The sequence below is a fragment of the Eulemur rufifrons genome, chromosome 19 (assembly GCF_041146395.1).
Source record: "Eulemur rufifrons isolate Redbay chromosome 19, OSU_ERuf_1, whole genome shotgun sequence".
In the NCBI taxonomy this organism is placed as follows: Eukaryota; Metazoa; Chordata; class Mammalia; order Primates; family Lemuridae; genus Eulemur; species Eulemur rufifrons.
In genome coordinates this window covers 40,309,051-40,329,052 of record NC_091001.1, presented here as the reverse complement: position 1 = coordinate 40,329,052, position 20,002 = coordinate 40,309,051, and the positions used below count along the sequence as shown (strand labels likewise).

The window sequence follows — 20,002 nt, the reverse complement described above, 5'->3', positions numbered from 1 at the left end:
CATCTGTTCTTGCATATTGTTTACCTTTTTTATTAAAGCCCTTAAGCAATTAATCATAGTTATTTTAAATTCCCTGTCTGATATTACCAAGATCTGTGTCATATATGGATCTCATTCTGATGCTTGCTTTCTCTCTTCAGATTCTGTTTTTTTCTTGCCTATTAGCATACATTGTAATTTTTTTGTCAAAAGCCAGACATAATGTTTTGCGTAATGGGAACTGAGAAAAATCTCCGTAAGTGTGAGTTTTGTGTTACGCTGGCTAGGAATTATTTAATGTTTGCTGAAGCAGTGGGTGTCAGAGCTTTCGTAGATGTCCTCCTTTTGGTCTGTTTTTGTCTTTGGGCATCTGTAAGAACTCCTTCTCAGATAGAGTCTGCGTCTTGGAGCTCTTTCAGCTGCCATCACTGTCATTATACTGGAGACTGTTGGTGTGGTGGTCAGGTATGTAGGAGGGGAAGGGTTCTATAATCTTATCAGTAGATGTCTTCAGTGGGCCTGTGTCCCTGGGCTGTGACCAGCACAAGTGATTTCTATCGCTACCACTACCACACCCTTAGAGGAGACAGGGAAGCTAGAGGGGGTTGGAGTCAAAGAAATGCTTTTCTTTCAGCTAGGATAAGGCTCTGGTGAAGTCTTCTTCCCTGGAGAGCTGGCCTTTGTTTTGGAGAATGTTCTGAGGATGTTGTACAATGAATACTCTTCTCTCTGCCCTGAGAAGGCCATGAGGTCTTTCTTGGCTCTTCATAGTGAGAACTTGGGGTTCCTGCTGTTAAAACCTATACAAGCCTGGGGTCCCATAAAGACGGTGGCTTTTAGGAGTTTTGTACTCTCATGATAGTCCACGCTCATCCCCCAGCGATTTTTGTCAAAGTCACCATTTAAGTATTCCTACAGTTTATGGCTCTAGCAGCTTGTACACTGGGGAAGCAGATCTTGATTGTGAGTCTTTGATTTCTCTCATCTCTTTCTCTGTAGTTCGGGGTTGTGGTTTAACCTGTAACCTTAGTTCTCTGATGAGCCAAAGAGAAATCATTGATTTTCAGTTCATTCAGCTTTTTCTTGTTGTATGGATGGGAGCAATGGCTTCCAAACTCTTTGCGTGTTGGAGCTGAAACTGGAAGTCCCTTTGTGGCTTCCTGATGGCTACCCTACCCACCTTCCTTCCAGTGAAGGGGCTGGGTTCGTCTCATTTTCATAAAATATCCTGACCTTTGCAAAAGCACCTGGGTCTTGAAGAGGAAAATCACCACTTCTGTGTTGTGGCTGCCTAAGTCACTGCATACTCCCTGCTTCCTTCTTTTGATGGTGTCTAAGGCCCCTCAGGTTTTTGTTTTTACTAAACTAGCTATGGGTTTTACAGCAGATCTCTTTATTTAGTTGGAAGTGTCAAATGTATGTGGGCATAGGATGGGTGGGGGTCTTTAGCCTCTTCTTAAGCTTCTCCAGCACTACCTGCCCCCCAACCTTTGATAGGTAAACATGTTGTTTTATCATTCCTGTGTAAATGCAGCGTTAACTCTGCCCCCAACCCTTTGTTCCTAAACCACTGAGCTCCCCTAAGCTGCTGCTGAGATTCTGTATTAAAGTGGCAGCCCCTTTATCCAGCAGACAGCTTCCTAGCCCCCTCTGTTATCTGGAACTCAGGAGCAAACCAGGAAGGAGGCAAGAATTCTGAGCAGCCTAAGGAATAATTGCTATAAAAACCCATGTACCTGTTCTTTCTTCTCTACCAAGAGTTGTGTAGTGGGGCAGATCAAGGATATTGTAGGGGTAGGGTATATGGGTAGTTGGAGCCTGGATAGGGTAAGAAAGACACCTGCTGGGGAGGGGATATTGGTAGCAATAGGAACACTGATCAGGCAAGTAAATATATTCAGAATAATCGAAAACAGATTTCTTGTGTTGTAGAAGGGAGTTGCAAACGTGGAAAGAAAGGAGAATGAACATTGTGATATTGGATTGCATTTGGAGATATTGGTGTGAACTCAGTTTTTCTCTGTGTAGATATATATGAAAATACAAATAGATGTAAATATGTCAACAAGTATGTATGTGCATGTGTGCGTATAAATCTATAAATGTACATACAGTTGACTTTGGAACAACACCAAGGTTATGGTTGCCAACCCCCTGTGTGGTCAGAAATCCATGTATAACTTTTGACTCCCCCAAAACTTAACTACTAATAGCTTACTATTGGCCAGAAATCTTACAGATAACATAGTCAACTAACGCATATTTTGTATGTTATATGTATTACATACTGTATCCGTACACTAGAGTGAGCTAGAGACCCAGTCTGAGCAAGAGCGAGACCCCGTCTCTACTAAAAATAGAAAGAAATCAACCGGACAACTAAAAATATATACAGATAAAATTAGCCGGGTGTGGTGGCGCATGCCTGTAGTCCCAGCTACTTGGGAGGCTGAGGCAAGAGAAGAGGATTGCTTAAGCCCAGGAGTTTGAGGTTGCTGTGAGCTAGGCTGACGCCAGGGCACTCTAGTCCAGGCAACAGAGTGAGACTCTGCCTCAAAAAGAAAAAAAAAAAAAAAAAAAAAATGAGCTAGAGAAAAGAAAATGTTACTAAAAAAAAAAGTATCAAGTAGAGAAAATATATTTACTATTCATTAAATGGAAGTAGATCATCATAAAGGTCTTCATCCTCATTGTCTTCATGTTGAGTAGGCTGAGGAGGAGGAAAAAGGTGTTGCTCCTGCTGTTTCAGGAGTGGCAGAGGCGGAAGAAAATCGGTGTATGAGTGGCTGCGTGGCAGTTCAAACACATGTTGTTCAAGGATCACCTGGATATGCTGTGAACTAAAATAAAATCCTAAGGCCCCTACTGACTCAGTGGATCCCCTCTTGGCCAAGGGGACCCCAAAGAAACCTTAAAACTGAGTTCCCAGCCATGACAGGATGGAAGGTCAGACATGCCTCCTTATAACCCCCTCCCTTGCTAACTGGCCATCAGACTTTTTGCCCTAAGGGCTAACCAGAAACCAATCTTATGACCTGCTCCTCCCTATCTGCAGTTTCTGCATTACAACTGACCAGCATTCTTTCCTGATGGGAGACCACCACCCACGGAGTGATTTTTAACCACTCAATGTGGCATGTGCAGATAGGGGTTTCACATCCTCTGCTTCACTTTTTGACACCAGACGGCTGCCATTTTCTGAGCATGGACCCCATGAAGGGGCAGAAAGCTTGAACGTGCAGGCACGTGTTTATTCTTTTGTAAATATTCATGACTCCTACAGCTTGTTAAATGTGTATATTTGGCCATCCTGCTCATTATGAATTCCTGTTCCCCTGATCACTCCATTGAAGCACATGTTTCTGGCTGGGGCTCTGCTACCCCTCCTGTTGGAATAGTCACCCACAGGCTTCAACTCTTTATGGGGAATAAAGCTCTCCTTTCCAAATTATGAACCTTGTCATTTCTTCAGTTGACAATATGTATATATATGCGCACATATATACACACAGATATAAATTCCCTGGCTCTGTCCGCTGGGGTCCTGGGGTCACCTCATTAGTAATGAGCATACCTGGCTCCCACATAGTGGCTTTTAAATACTATTCCTCACCGAAGGCACCAGAGCTCTTTGGAGAAATGACTGGTTCTAGGGCTAGAGTTGCGAATGTACAAAATGAAGTTGGAATATTTTATTTTGCCAGAAAATATGGAAAATGATGGGGACATGTCCAAAGGACACAGCTTGAAGGGGTTCCCACTGGCCAAAGCTGGGACAATTTGGGCATCAAAATAATGACTTAATAGATTATGAGCCACTGAATAAAGTAGGAAAACATGAGGCCATACTGATATAAATAAATAAATGGAATATTTGATGAGGAATGGGAAATTTACAGTTTCAAAGTACGTCTCCATAGAATACTTGTTACTTTACGAAGTAAAAAGGAGTAACTGTTTAGTGTAAAAGCCTGGCAACCCCTATTTTAATCAAGTGATCAAAGCAAATATTACCAGAACTGGGACAGAAATCATCTGCCACCTGAAAGGATGTGATGAAAAGGACACAGTATCACTTCTCTGATTGTTGCCAAAGATAAGCTGAATCTAACCATGACAAAACTTCAGACAAACCCAGACTTTGGGACATACTATAAAAAACTGGCCTGGGCTGGGTGCAGTGGCTCACACCTATAATCTTAGCACTTTGGGAGGCTGAGGGGAGAGTATTCCTTGAGGTCAGGAGTTCGAGACCAGCCTGAACAACATGGTGAGACCTTGTCTCTACAAAAAAATTCAAAAATTAGCCGAGTGTGGTGGCACACCTGTAGTCCCTGCTGCGGGGGAGGCTGGGGCAGGAGGATTGCTTGAGACCAGGAGTTTGAGGTTGCTGTGAGCTATGATGATGCCACCGCACTCCAGCCAGGGCAGCTGAGCGAGACCCTGTCTCAAAAGCAAACAAACAGAAAACTAGTCTGTAATCTTCAAAAGCGTCAAGGTCTTGAAAATCAAAGAAAGACTTCTCTAGACTCACATAGACCAAAGAGAACAACTAAATGTGATTCTGAACGGGTCTGTTGTAGCAAAAGAACATTATTGGGACATTTGGCAACATTTGAATGGTTCCTGAGAATTAGATGGTGGGACTATATCCATATTAATGTTCTGAATTTGATGGTTGTACAGTGCTTATATAGGAGGATGTCCTTGTTTGTACGAAGTATATACTGCAACATCTGGGGGTGATGGGTGTTAGGTCAGTAACTTACTCCCTAATGACTCAACTTTTCTTTACATTTGAGGTTGCTGAAATATACAAAAATATACATATTACTTGCTTCTGCAACTTGTGGCCCTTAGGTCCCATTAGTTAGTAATATGTAAAGTAACGTGAGGAGCTTAACTCTCTTGGTTGTCCTGATTTGCAGGCAGTAGAAGAGTAGAAGGAGCCTGCCTTTTTTTTTTTTTTTTTTTTTTATTTAATGCCTTCGATTCCTGATGCCAGCGGTCACAGCAGAATGCTGGCCCTTCACTCACAGTATGTGCTTTGTGGGCTGTGAAGGACTTTGATACATTTTCTTATTTATTTCTCACAGTACCCTCCTGGAGTAGGCAGGGCCTATTCTCCCACATTGGAGATGAGGATCATGATGATAAAATGATGATAATAACAGGCAGCACTTACACAGTACTTCTTATGGGCCTGGCAATAGTCTAAGCACTTTGAATGTTGGTAATGTTAACTCATTTCATTCTCACGGTCACCCTATGAGGTAGGGGTACTGTGACTTTCATTTCGTAATCGAGGAAAGCAGGGCACAGAGAAGTACATAACTTGCCTGGGCCGCACAGCTTAGGCGGTGGAGCCAGGGTTGACCAGGCAGTGTGACTGCAGAGCCCCTGCTTATCTACTTCCTGGGTTGTGTGGCCTCAGCTAGGCTGGGGGACAGGTCCAGGCCCTCTGTGCACTGACTCGTTGATTTGGCAAACTGGTGCCTAGTGCCTGTAAGCGCCAGGACCTGTTCCAGATGCTGGGGAAATGGTACAAGGCAGGCAGAGCCCTTGGCCTCATGGGGCTCGGACTCTGGTGAGGTGATGGAAGAACTGGATGTGACACCTGCACCCCTGCATAGGGTCCAGACGGTGACCAGGCTGCCTCGAGTGCACGAGGTGCAGGCACCGGCATTCTGGCCGGAGTGGTCAGTCCCTCTGCTCACAGGTACGCTTTTTTTTTTTTTTCTTTTCTTTTGAAGGTCGCCTGGTTGGTGCTCTGGATGCAGTGTTGGACTCCAATGCCAGGGTCGCTCCATTTCGAATTCTGCTTCAAGTTCCTGGGTCCCAGGTTTATTCTCCCATAGCATGTGGTGAGTTACTGAATGGATCAGACGTTTACTGGGCCATAGCCACTGGTGAGTTTCGTTCCAGTTGGAATATTCCAAACCTTAAGGCCTAAGCATGCTGAGTATCTGCATGTCGGTGAAGCTTGAAGGTAACCACTTTAGAACCTCATCTGCTTTTAGGACCTCAACTCTACTCTTCTGTTCTCTTCTGTCCTGTTCTCTTTTCTCCTCCCCTTTCCTCCCTCCCTCTGCTGCCTTTCCTTCTCTCCTTTCTCTTTTTCCCTCTCCCCCTCTTCCCTCCCATTTTTCTTTCTTTCTTTTTTTAACCATCAAAAGCACATAAAGACTGTAAGCTTGGCAGCATAGCTTGGGCATGCCAGGCTTCTGAGTGTGTGTTCCAGGGTGCTCGTGTATCGAGAGTATGAATCGAGCCGTTTTCTTCTTAATCTCGTTTCTGACTTAACGCTTGTGTTCCTGAGTGTGCACACATACCTCGATAGAATGGGGGCAAATTCTGAGGGCTGTGTCTGACTTAGGGCAGTCTTCGCCCCCTTGTTCCATGTTTGCAGTGAGAGAAGGAATCACTGGACTGCCAGGTGCTGAGGGAACGCAGGCATCTCCTGCTCGTCTCCCTCTGAGGTTCCCTTCCTCCTCCGGGCATTACCTGGGCCTCCGACCACTCAGATTCCTCGGAGCCGGGAGTTGTTACATCCTGAGAAGCCCGTTCTATTAAAACACAAAACTAAAATGTCTTTTTTTTTTCTTTTTACACAAATAACAAATGTTCACCCTCTAGAAATTAAAAAGTAGGTAAAAAAGAAGGGAAAAAATTATCTGCAACCCTTTATCCAATGTTAATATTCTGTCTACATGTATACGTAGAAGGTTTTTGGTTTTGTGTTTTCTCTTAACACTTTATTAGCTACCATAAACTTTCAGCATCGCCTCAATGTGCTGTTTAGCAACAGTGGATTTTTTTTATCCCCTGGAAAATACAGAAAGTATGAAGAGAATTCTCATCCGTATCCCACCGTCCAGTATTAATCACTGTTAACATCTCAGCATGTTTTTCTTGAGTTTGTTTTGTTTTTAATTAAGACAGATTATTCTGTATTTGCACAAAATGATAAAAAGGATGCATGCTCAATATGAAGACATCAGTTAACACTGAAAAGTACAAAGAATATGTCTCATCCAGAATCCTAGCCACCCAAAGTAACCTCTAGTTCCACGAGGTGAACATCATCCCAGACAACTTCCTGGTGCATTTAGACATGTACAAGGATGACTGCGAAGATGGATGCAAGTATTTTTAAAAAAATACAACTTCTCTGTCAATGCTATTTTATAACAAAAGTATTATGTTTACTTGATTTCCATAAAAGGAAAGAAACTGAAGTGAAGCCAAAGAAATGTTAAACTTCAAATAAATGTTTCTTTTAACACAAGGGAGATTATTTTCTAAAAGGTTCATGTAAGGTTAAGGGAAGGGATTTTTGAAAGCATGACAAGGTTAGAATTGTGGCTTTTGAAAAACAATGTTTTCATTGTGAGAATGTCCATCGACTCCCCACACTACAGGTCAAGGGTGTCAGCATTCCTGTTCTCTCCTGCTTCCCCCATCTCCCATTTCGAAAGGTTTTATTATTGGTTTTATGTTGTAATTCCCATTCTGTCCTGTAACCATTCTATCTGTGATTGATTGGCTCAGTTCTCATTTAAATTGATTTAATGCTTCTACTGAGGTATGGCTTTGCCAATCCAGAGTCTTTTATTTTGGTTCATCTCTTAATTGGCTGGATTCCTGTTTTCTTCCCCCCATGTCTCATGGGCATCCTAGTCTCTGAATGTTTTCATGTTTGCAAATGTTTGCCCCTTGGTTTGGACTTGAGTGACACCTTGGCTGGGTATGATAGTCTGAGGCCACACTCTTGTGCTCGGTGGCTGTTGCTCCAGGGTCTTCCAGGGCAATAGGAGAAATCTCAGGTTGGTCTGATATTGTTCCCCCTTGTGGGTGATGTGCTTTTTGTGCATGTAACTCTGTCTTCATCATTTAAATTTAGTTAACTTGACTAGAATCTGTTATTGCCATGAGCACAAGTGTGTTACATTTTTCTGGAATACAGTGTGCTTTTGCAGTCTTGCAGGCTGCAGATTGATTTCTTTGATCACTTTAGGAAATTTTCTAATATCATTTGGTATATGTATTATATTTTTTGATACATTTTACATTTCATTTTTTGGCTTGTCCACTTCAAGGACCCTTCACCTTGGATAGCTGTTGTCTTGCTTTTTGTTTCTGTTTTTCTTTATCTTTTTCATCTGTACTCTCCATTCTATTCATAACTCCTACTTTTGAGTTGTTAATTCAGTTTTCAGCAATCTATTCTTTACCTTGATGCTTTTAATTTATCTACTAATTTTGTTGTCATGTTGTTTTGATTCTCAGTTCATTTTCTTAAGTTTACAAGGTCGCTTTTTATCTTTGCTACTTTATCATCTCGTCCGTGAGCTCTTGTTTTATTGAATTCAAGTTGTTTTTATATTGTCTTGGAGCATGAAGCATTTGTGAGAATTTCTTTTTCTTCTTTGAGTGCTCTGTTTTCTTCCAGGACGGCACCTCCTGTTCTCGTCTGTCCATTTTCTGGTGCTGTGAGTGTTGGCTTTGTTGCTGTGCTGTTTTCCTCTTCCTGCTTGTGCCTGGGCATCGTACCCCAGATGCGATGTTGGTGCTAACATAGTGTGACTTTCTAACCTATGTTTTGGGAGCAGAGTAAGGAGGACTGGTGAGCCACTGGACTAAACGTTGTGGGTGGGAATAGGATCCTCTTCCTTTTTGACGTTTCTTGGGGATTTGGCGCTTTCAATATGACTATTTGGATTTTTGTCTCCTTCCTCACTTGGCTTCTGGGGAGTCAGCAGGGTGGGGAGTTGCCCATGTTTCCTCTGTTCTGTTATGAATCTACACCCTTTGAAACCACAGCCATTCGATGTAGGTTTTTTTTTTTTTTTTAGAGACAGGGTCTCCCTCTGTCACTCAGGCTGGAGTGTAGTGGCATGATCACAGCTTATTGCAGCCTCAAACTCCTGGGCTCAAGTGATCCTCCTGCTTCAGCCTCCTGAGTAGGTGGGAACACAGGTGTATGCCACCATGCCTGGCTAATTTTTATTTTTTTGTAGAGATGGGGTCTCACTATGTTGTCCAGGCTGGTCTCAAACTCCTGGTCTCAAGTGATCCTTCCACCTCAGCCTCCCAAAGTGCTGGGATTATAGGCATGAGCCACTGTGCCCTGACTGATATGGTTCTTAATAGCTACACAGCATTCAACTTATGGCTGTAGCTCAATTTACTCATCTAATATTTTATTAAATAGTTAATTAGTTCTGATTTTTCAGGATTTAAAATTTTTTTTTATTTTAGCATATTATGGGGGTACAATGGTTTTTCAGGATTTTAAAATCTGAAGGAAACATCCATTCCTCTGACTCTTTCAGGACACTGCTCAGTCCCCAAAGTCCATTTATTTGAGATGTTTGGTGCCCGCCAAGTACCAGACACATGCTTGAAACTGCCCCAAGAAAGTTAATAAAAGGCCATAAGGTGACAACTGTGGTAAGGGCCTGAACTGTGCAAAGTACAGGCATAGTTAAAATACATATATAAAAACAAGCCGTTGTTCGCTAGCTTGCTTACTATTCAGGAGTCACATAGGTGATGGCCTTAAAGATTCTTAGCTTTCTTCATTGCTCCCATGGATAACATCACCCTTGCGAAACCTAAGGCTGGTCTTTGGGATATCTCCCAGGCCCTGCATTCTGGTGGACCAGCTGACCTAGCCAGACCAGTGGCCCGTAGCACTGCGACCTGGGAACTAACTCAGCACAAGCAGATAATTTCTGCTTCCCGATCCTAAGAGTTCGTCTCCAGCTGATCAGCAGACCCAACTCCCTAGCCCTTTGCCCACCAAACTATCTTTAAAACCCTTTCTTCCAAATTCTCGGGGAGCCGGGTTTGAGAACTTCCTCCCATCTCCTTGCATGGCACCTGCGATATTCAACTCTTTCCCTGCTGTAAGCCCTGCTGTCTCGGTGTATTGGCTAACTCTGGAGCGGTGGGCAGTGAACCTGGTAAGGCGTAACATGCTTGGTGTCGGAGACTCTGTGGGGCCTATGTGAGGGGCAGTCTCCCCCCGCCTGGCTTTACGGGGCCTGCGGGAGTGCGGATAGCAGCGTGGAATGACAGTTGCAGGTGGGAAGAGGTTAGAAAAGCGACGAGTAAAGGACCCTTGAAGAGGACATCATGAGGAATGGCTGCATCGAAGGGACGTGTGTTTATGATGCCTTTTGCGTATATTTCTAAATTGCCTGCTGTAAAGTTCGTGCCGGCTTCCCTGGATCTGCACCCCCGGTGGTGTAGTCGTCCCGAGCAGGTGTAACTCCTGGACCCTCTTTCTGCCGAGCCAAATCTGCTTCCTTCAGTTCCCCCTTGGCTGGATTTTTGCCTTGAGGCTGACGCAGGCCAGGTCTGCAGATGCATCACTTTCTCCTCTTGCCCACAGAAGGTCCCCTGAGGAAGAAATTGCTCTGTTCAGTGCATTTTTCTTGGGCTAAGGAAGAGAGAATTGTGAGTGTATTTCTGTCTTGGATGCGTGATATCGATTTAGATACTTAGGCCTCTTCTGGGAGTTACTTGGGCATCTTGCAATGTTATTGACTTACCATAGTTAATATTTTATTGTGTCCTGAGCACTGAGACAGGGTCCCTGCCCAGGATCTCGAGTCTCAGATAAAACACAAACAAGAACTGCAGGAAGGGCCTGGGTGGCTCCGGGACATGGGTAGGAACAGGAAGAGTGGCCTCAGAGTGATTTATGTCTTCACTTGATCTTGCTCCTCCCACGGCAGGGTGGGGAGACGTAGGAGAGCCTTTGAGGATACACTATTTTTTTTTTTTTTTTTTTTAAAAAGCAGAGATAGGTATTTCATGGGTGAACTACATTATTATTTGGCAGAAGAGATCTGTGTGTGGCTGTGGTTGGAAGGGGAGATAAGTTGCTGTTATTATCATTAATATTTATAAGTTAACATGGGCCAGAGAATCCCCAGGGTGTCTACAGATTACCGGCTTTGGTGGATACAGGCATTTTGTGAGAGAGTAGTTGTGAGTTGTTTGGGAGGTTGTGGGCAGAGGAGCGTGCCTTGTCGTTCAGGTTAGAGCTGAGATGTCACCTCCCCTGATACCCCGTTAGCTACCTCCTCCATCCTGCACTCACTCACCACCGCTGTCCTTTGACTTGTTTTCTGTCTGCCTCTCTGATGGAAATCAGAGTTCTTCAGGCTTCATGCTCACTGTCCAGGACAAAGGTTGGCACATGGTGAGCACTCAGTAAATCACAGGTGGGTGAATGAGCGGGAAGGTATGTTAAAGAAGGTGTTGGGTCTTAGCAGTTAAGACCTTGTATGTAAAGAGAGGGAAGGTGAAGCATGCACTTACAAATTTCTTAACCCAAGGAAAGAGTACTGAAAAGAACTATTTCTTATGTGGGCAATCTTCTGTGTGCAAGATGAGGGCAGAAAGTGTGATGCAGACTCAGTCCGGTCAGGCCCAAGGCAAAAATCTAGCCAAGTGGGAACTGAAGGAAGCAGATTCACCTCCTTGGGCCCTTTCTGACATCCGAGGGCAGAGCATGGGCCTGCTTATGACTATTGAGCCGTTGAGGAACTTGCAAAACAGGGATCTGTTTCTTAATGTTTTGAAAACATTTTTTATTATTGTAAAATATACATAAAATTTACCATCGTAACCATTTGTAAGTGTACAGTTTAGTGGCTTTAAGTACATTCATAGTATCATAAAACCATCACTATCATTCACCTCTAGAACTTTTTCCGTCTTCCCAAACTGAAATTGCACCCATTAAGCACTAACTCCCCACTCTCTCCCCCAGCCCAGGCAGCCAGCGTTCTACTTTCTCTGTGAACTTGACTGCTGCGGGTACCTCACGTTAGTGGAGTCACATGGGATCTGTCCATTCGTGACTGGCATATTTCACGCAGCATAACGTCTTCAGGGCTCATCCATGTCTCAGCATGTGTCAGAATTTCCTTCCTTTTTAAGGCTGAATGATATTCCATTGTATGTCCGCTTTCTTTTTTAAATGATTGGGCCGTGAGTAGAAACAAGGACATGGTGTGTGGAACCAAGACAGCAGCATCCCAGGAGCTAATTCCTAGGCAGGCGAGGAGAAGAGGGCAGAAAGAGGAGGGGGCGGAGAACAGGAGAGCCCGTGGCGGGCTGGCTTTGGCTGTCTTTGCTGGGAAGAGCCCCGTGGGTCCCTGGAAGATTGAGGAGTCTTTGCTGCCATTTCTGTGTCTGACGGCCTTCGTGGTCATGGCCCTGTCCTGCACTTGGGACGTCCAGGCCACGCCACGCTGCGAGTTAGCCATCCACATTCCTCTTTGAGATGTGGCTATTTCGTGCTCCTCTTGGTGGGTGGTTCTTAATGCTGCCCCTGCTTATTGAGACACCGGGCCCTGAGGATTGAGTGAATTGTGGTCCTTGCCCAGTTTTCAGGAAGCAGAAAACACACAGGCAACAACTGCGGTACTTTGAATTATCTACCTAAACCATCCCAGGAATTGAATTGATTATGAAATTAATTTAACTCCTTTTCCTGTAGATTAATTGAGGCATGAAGTGGACAGTCTTTGCTGGTTACTGAAAGAGGACTTCCTAATTGCCACACTTCGAGGAAGCCAGCCTGGGGTCCTCCCGAGAGCATGGCTGGGGTAGCTTTAGGAGGAACTTGTCAAACCTTTGCACAGATGGCCTTTTATTTATTTATTTTTTTCATATTATGAAAGCAATATATTCGAAGTTTCAAAGATTTGACAAGTTCTGTAGAATATCTTTCATCAGTAGATGGAAACTTCCAAACTGCATGATCTGCCTGGCAGGACTGGGTGTCATTCGCTGGTTTGAGGTCAAATCCATTTCAAGGCGTGTCGTGGTGGTATAGTAATGGTGGGATGGTAAAACGTGCAGTCCGGTCTTGTACACTGAGTGTTAAACCTACAGTGTTTTGGATGATAGAAGGGACATTCCATTTTCTTACATGCTGGGAAGTAACGGCAGAGCTGACTACTAGAAAGTGGTGTTGCTGTTGCAACTGCTGGTTTTGGAGGCAGTACTGGAATTCTTCTACTCATATGAGTAAAAGGACAATCTGGTTTAGTACACTTTGCATCATATTTACAATTTGGGTGAACAAACATTTTTCAGGCAGTTTACAAGTGGGGAAGGCTTGGCAAGGGGAGATGGGATGATGGTAAGCACACGCATCCCCATTTTTACAAGCAGCCCAGTACTTGCAGCGCTCCAAAAGCTTTCCTGGTTTCTGCGCCACACTCAGTTCACTCGTCTCAGCTTGACTGATCTGCAGAGTTTCTACCATTAGTCAATTTGCAGTCGGGGATAATAACTGCCTCTGTTGAGTTCCTTGACTTTTTTCTGTATTGTCTCCTTTTGCTTCCTTTTCTTTAATGGGGGAACTTATTCTGGGGGTCCTGCTTTGTCCCTGGACCACTTCTGCTAGCAGTTCTTCCTGAGAAGTTCGAGTTCTGGGAGCAACTGGCAGTGTCTGTATCTGTGGGACTGTAGAATACTTAGTTGTTTTTGTTACAGATTGTTGAGCTTCAGATATAGCCTTCAAAGTTAGATTGTTGTTAGCTTATTTAGAAGTTAGAAGAGAAGGTCTCCTTTCAGGCTTTGCTGGCACAGACATGCTGCTGGGCCTCCTGTTTGGGACCCATAATCATCATCTTCCTCCTCTTCTCCATCACGATTAAATTTTTTTACTTTAACGACTGAACTTACCACAGGCAACTTTATCTTTCGAAAGTTTTCGTCCTCGATACTCATTTTTTCTGAGTTGTTTCTAAAGAAGGGGCTATAAGTCTCTTCTAAGCTATTAAGCACTTCTGGTTCACACAAATGTCCTGTTTCATACACCCGGCTGTTTTGTATGTCAGGTTGCTTGGCAGCATGAATACTGTTTTGCTGCTGTTGAAGTTGCATTCTGTTTAAATGAACACCACTGGCTGCATTTCCACTTGCAGGTGGTCGATAAATTTCAATAGAAGGGCGAGAAGAACCATATGTAAGTGTCACTGTAGGTTTTTTCTGAGGGATAAGGGATTCTCCTGCACAAAATTGAGGTCTTCATCAATGAGATGATCTGGTTCTGGCTTAATATCAATCACGTCTTCAGAGGGTGCTGGTTCCCTCAAAGGTTTCACTGTGGACATTGGTCGGGTTGCAGCTCCATCATCATAAGCCTGTCTGACGTTAGTGGTTTTCTGCTCCTGTGAACTTGCAGAAACTCTGGAATTTCTTTTTTCAGGTCTAGTGTTAGAAATGGCAAGGGGTGGCACTGCAGCTTCATGCCTTCTCTCATCTCCCCGACTGAAACTGCTCTTGTTTGAAGGCACGTTGCTATCAAAGATGTTAGTGTCAGAAGACTTTAGACTAGAGGGTTCAGTTGTCACAGAGCGAAGTTTATCTAATACACCATGAAGCCAACGTAAGCCCCTAATTCTTGCAACTTCCCCTTAATGGGACTCCGGATCTTGCGGCTGATCTCGGTGCCGATCTCCATGGTTCTGCGGCAGGCTCGGCACAGTGTGGCGCTCCATTTACTCAGAGCCTGCCGGGGCCTGCTAACCCGCAGCCCGGCCTCTGCCGCCCCAGATGGCCTTTTTTTTTTTTTTTTTTTTTGAGACAGAGTCTCACTCTGTTGCCCAGGCTAGAGTGAGTGCCGTGGCGTCAGCCTAGCTCACGGCAACCTCAAACTCCTGAGCTCAAGCGATCCTCCTGCCTCAGCCTCCCGAGTAGCTGGGACTACAGGCATGCGCCACCATGCCCGGCTAATTTTTTCTATATATATTTTTAGCTGTCCATATAATTTCTTTCTATTTTTAGTAGAGGTGGGGTCTCGCTCTTGCTCAGGCTGGTCTCGAACTCCTGAGCTCAAACGATCCGCCCACCTCGGCCTCCCAGAGTGCTAGGATTACAGGCGTGAGCCACCGCGCCCGGCCCCCAGATGGCCTTTTAATAGCACTTAGGTCTTTGCACATTCGAGTTTGGACTGCAGACTGACCAAGTATTTGGTGGCAGCATAAGTGCAGAGTTTTCATGTTGCTGGTCAGGTGTGTCCCACGATCTTGAATGCAATGAAGGGAGAGCAGGAAACCAGGAGAAAGGAAGGTGCCATGTTGTAGCAGGGGAGGGTCCCCGCCTACGTGGGTATCAGACGGGCAGGTGCAAGCAGAGTAGGGGTCCACACAAGGGGGACAGGGGCAGGGCCACATCTTGGGAGGGGGTATGTGTGTAGTTTGAAAAAGCTCAGTTAATAGTTTAGGCTTAGAAAACGAAAAAAAAGTCCTTTTGAAACATCAAAGGTCATTAAAGGAAGCTGTGATATTTTTGCTAATTGAAACGTGGTGTGTGTTCTAAAACACTGAGAATCACAGGATTCCTGTTTAAAAGATACTTTGCTTCCAACAGCATATCAGGAGGTGTAATTATCTGACTTTGGGGAGGGAAGCAAGGCCTAGGGAGCTTAGGGGTTTGCCAGGGCCACGTCAGGCGTGAGGGCTGCCACGCGGGGGTCGGGCGTAGGCTCTGATGGAGTATTCTTTCGGAGTGTTCTTTCTGACGCACAGTCTCTGCCCTGCCCTTGACGTGGCTGGCATCTGAGTATCTTGTGCTCTGCATCACTGTTTGCTTTGTTTTTGGAGTGAGAATTGTATTGAGGGAGGAAATGTTCCAGGGTGGATCCGATTAGCATCTTTGTGAACTTGGTAGCAGGGGAGTGGAGGAAGTGCCAACCAGATCGTTTTTTTAAGAACAGAACTCACTGAGTGCTTCAAGGAAAGCCTGGGAGGCAACCCAGCAGGAGGAGAGCTAGAACTTTCTCTGGGTGCACACTCTGAGGTCTAGCAGTGTGAGTTGTCACACTTGTTTTTGGTTGTACCACATTTCCTTAGAATAACACAGGCTGGAATTTTCCACGTGGGGCTCACCATCGGAAACAGATGAGGGGTGCTGCAGCTACGGTTTCATTTCTGTTACGGAGTGACTATCACCTGGCTCTTTCTGTTTTAAATAAAGTAATTTTGCTTATGCTCAAATGATTGCTCATTAAAGGTGAACATTCTTCCATTAGGGATGTTGTGGATAGTTGTTTAAAAAGCAGGTACATGCTGACTCTAACTTTTAGATCTGGTAAATTTTGAGGTCAAAAGTGATGTTAAAAATTTTTTTTGAAACCTGGAATCAGGCCGGGTGAAAAGGCTCATGCTTGTAATCCCACCGCTTTGGGAGGTGGAAGCAGGAGGATCACTTAAGGCCAGGAGTTTGAGACAAGCCTGGGCAGCATAGCAAGACCCCTGTCTCTATAAAAAATAAAAAATTGTGGAACCTAACTTTCCTCTAGTATCTTACAGGTTGCAGAATGAATGGGCGGCCTAACTTCTGCATGGAGTGGAAATTGTTTAAGCAAGGAGCCCATCTGGGGGTTTCATTTTTGGTAGATGAAGAGACATTGGCTGAGGCATATGGATTTCAAAAGAAGATAATTTTTGTAAATGACTTTTTATTAAATGATTCCTTAAGGATCTAAAAACAACATAGAGAATGAGAATAGATGTACCAGGACTCTCCAACCCCGGTGGGTGGGTCTTCATACTCTTGGCCCTTGGGATTCCATGGGCCCAGAGGGCTCACTTCTCTGTTGCATTTCTCTAATGTATATTAGAACCTTATGCATCTCAATTGTCTGGGGCTGGAAGTCATCCTATTTCTGATTTTATGTTCCTCTTGGTGGGGGTTAGTTATCTATAATTTATGCCTTTTTTGCTGAGGGGTTTTTCCTTTATATTATTTTTTGTTGTTGTTGTTGTCAAGATTTTTAAACATACCCTAAAGTAGGGAGGGAGAGCACAGTGAGACCAGCAGGCTCAGCACGCACATGCATCAGGATGGAGGTCTGGCCCATCCTGCCTTCTCTCTTCCTCTCTAGGCCCTTTTGCTCCACTGAGGTATTCTAAAGCAAATCTTAGACATTTTACTAAACCCCTACACATTTTACTAAACATCTCTGAGAAATATGGCCAGTCTTATGTCACTGCAGTGCCCTTATTAGGCTGAGGAAGTTAACCGTGATTCCTTGGTGTCCCTGTGTTCGGCCCATTTGCTGGCCTCCTGTTCTTGTAGGAATCCTGAATCCTATGTAATCTGGGTGGTTGTGATCCACATTCAGCTCAAACCACACACCACATTCGGTTGTGTCTCTTAAGTCTCTTTTGGGAAGAAAGCCTCCACCCTCCACACCTCCCCGACGACCCCTGCTTTATTTCATGCCGTTGAAGTTGGGCCAGTGTGATTATGTGGAATATCCCCCTTGCCCCACTTGTCTGTCTGTTCCCTCAGAGCTTCATGTAACTCAGGACTCTTCCTTCATGTTTCCTGGAAGCTAGAAGTTACTTACAAGGTTTCATTAAATGTAAGTTGAACTGTCTTTAGGAAGAATGCTTACTGGGAGGTTCCATGCATTTTATTCGTGTGGTCTGGGTGTGGCGCTCTTAGTGATGCTGAGATTGGTCAGTGAGTTCACGGGACAGCAGCTGCTGTTGCATCTTCCTCCTCAAAAGCCCGTTACGATCCTTGCCCGAATTCACTTTTTCTCTGCGGATTGTGAAATGGTGATTTTTCTAATTTGATAAGTCCTTTCAGAACTGTCAGCTTGAGTTTGTAAAGAAGAACTGTGCCTCATCGATGAGGGGACTAGGGGGTGACTCTGAGACATAACACATTCAGAAACGGTGGGCAAAATACTCCTTTTGCCTTTTAATTGCCTATCGTTTGGCAAGGAGTTGGCGCCCTGGTTATTGGCAGTGATGACAAGTGAATTATTTTTTGTTTTAACTTTTTTTTCTCTCTATCTCTCCTTCCCTCCCTTTTTAATATGATTTTAAAGTCAAGATTCCCTACTCCTAGCATTTCATTATGAAAATTTTCATAAATGTTGAAAGAATTGTACAGTGAACACTGTAAGCCAAGAGTTTTAAAAAATATATTTGGTGTGTTTCAGTTAATTGCTGGGCCTTTTTTTTTTTTTTTTTTTAATACATAGATGGTACCATCTTCTGCCCATTACAGCTGATTCCTATGACTTTTGTGGCTTTTAGCCATTCATCTTTGAGTGTTTCTTTGCTTTCTGGCCAAAAAGCTGTTAAATGTTCATTTTGTACATTTCCCACCACTTAGCTGGAATCAGCCATTCTTCCGGGTAGCCCTGGCTCCTTTTAATGGGGAATGGTACTTAGAGACTTCAGTCTGGGTTACAGCGGTGCTCATCGTTAGTGGGTTGTCATTGCTGCTAAGGCTTTTCAAGTGAGTGTGAACCTAAGAAGTATATGTGATGATAAAGAAAAATCAATCATGAGTTCATACTTAACTTTTCCAATTCAGCTGTAAAACTACATAGTTATAACTTAAAGTTGATTTTTTTTTTTTTGAGACAGAGTCTGACTCTGTTGCCCAGGCTAGAGTGCTGTGGCGTCAGCCTAGCTCACAGCAACCTCAAACTCCTGGGCTCAAGTGATCTTCCTGCCTCAGCCTCCCAAGTAGCTGGGACTATAGGTACATGCCACCATGCCCGGCTAATTTTTTATATTTTTAGTAGAGATAGGGTCTTGCTCTTGCTCAGGCTGGTCTTGAACTCCTGACCTCAAGTGATCCTCCCACCTTGGCCTCCAGAGTGCTAGGTAAATTTGATTTTATATTTGTTTTCCTCTTATACTGAAAATCTTGATTTCTAATAATATTCACATAATTGTGTATAAATCTAGTTGTACACTCACATATATACATATCATTTCTATATATAGCTGTTAGCAAGAATACTTAAATGAAATTTGAATTTTGGCAGCTCCATTTGGCCTTAGGATATATTTAACTACAGGTATACCTAGTTTTATTGTGTTTTGCTTTATTATGCCTCCTGGATGTTGCCCTTTTTTTTTTTTTTTTTAAGCAAATTGAAGTTTTGTGGCAACCCTTCATCAAGCAAGTCTATCAGCGCCTTTTTTCCAACAGTTTTTGCTCACTTGGTGCCTCTGTGTCAGATTTTGGTAATTTTTGCAATATTTCAAACTTTTTCATTATTATTATATCTGTTAGGGTGATCTGTGATCAGTGATCTTTGATGTTAATATTGTAATTATTTTGGGGTGACACAAACCATACCTCTATAAGACTGTGAACTTAATTGATAAATGTCATGTGTGTTCTGCCTGCTCCACTGACTGGCGGTTCCCCCATCTCTCTCCCTCTCCTTGGGCCTCCCTATTCCCTGATACACAAAAATATTGAAATTAGTCCAATTAATAACACTGCCATGGCCTGTAAGTGTTCGAGTGAAAGGACAAGTCACATGTCTCTCACTTTACATCAAAAACTAGAAATGGTGAAGCTCAGTGAGAAAGGCATATTGAAAGCTGAGATAGGCAGAAAGCTAGGCCTCTTGTACCAGCTAGTCAAGTTGTAAATAAAAAGTTCTTGAAGGAAATTAAAAGTGTTATTCCAGTGAACACACAAATGATAAGAAAATGAAACAGCCAGTGGGCATGGTGGCTCACGCCTATAATCCAGCACTCCGGGAGGCCGAGGCAGGAGGATTGCATAAGGTCAGGAGTTCGAGACCAGCCTGAGCAAGAGTGAGACCCTGTCTCTATTAAAAATAAAAAAATTAGCCGAGTGTGGTGGTGCGTTTCTGTAGTCCCAGCTACTCAGGAGGCTGAGGCAGGAGGATTGCCCAGGAGTTTGAGGTTGCTGTGAGCTAGGCTGACGCCACGGCACTCTAGCAGTTGGGGGCTGCTGCCTTAAGCCAAAACCTAATCCAGGGCAAGACTGTAATGCTCTTCAATCCTGTGAAGGCTGAGAGAGGTGAGGAAGCTGCAGAAGAAAAGCTTGAAACCAGCAGAACTTGGTTCATGAGGTTTAAGGAAAGAAGCTGGCTGCATCTATAAAAGTGCAAAGTGAAGCAGCAAGTGCTAATGGAAAAGCTGCAACAAGTTATCCAGAAGATCTAGCTAGTGTTTTATGGTGGCTCTACCATAAA

The 20,002-nt window shown here is 44.0% G+C and overlaps 1 protein-coding gene and 1 pseudogene across 2 annotated transcripts in view; one reads left to right on the top strand and one right to left on the bottom strand.

Moving 5' to 3' along the window:
- TBC1D8 (TBC1 domain family member 8) overlaps window positions 1–20,002 on the top strand; it is a 119,121-nt gene that overhangs the window by 51,278 nt on the left and 47,841 nt on the right. The window contains exon 2 of one of the 2 annotated variants that reach the window (XM_069494423.1): window positions 5,733–5,843. In XM_069494423.1, coding sequence (XP_069350524.1) covers window positions 5,733–5,843 — 111 coding nt within the window. Of the gene's footprint in view, window positions 1–5,732; window positions 5,889–20,002 lie in introns of both variants that reach the window. The other variant, XM_069494421.1, reaches the window with a different exon arrangement.
- Window positions 12,786–14,476, bottom strand: LOC138399838 (zinc finger CCCH domain-containing protein 14-like; annotated as a pseudogene).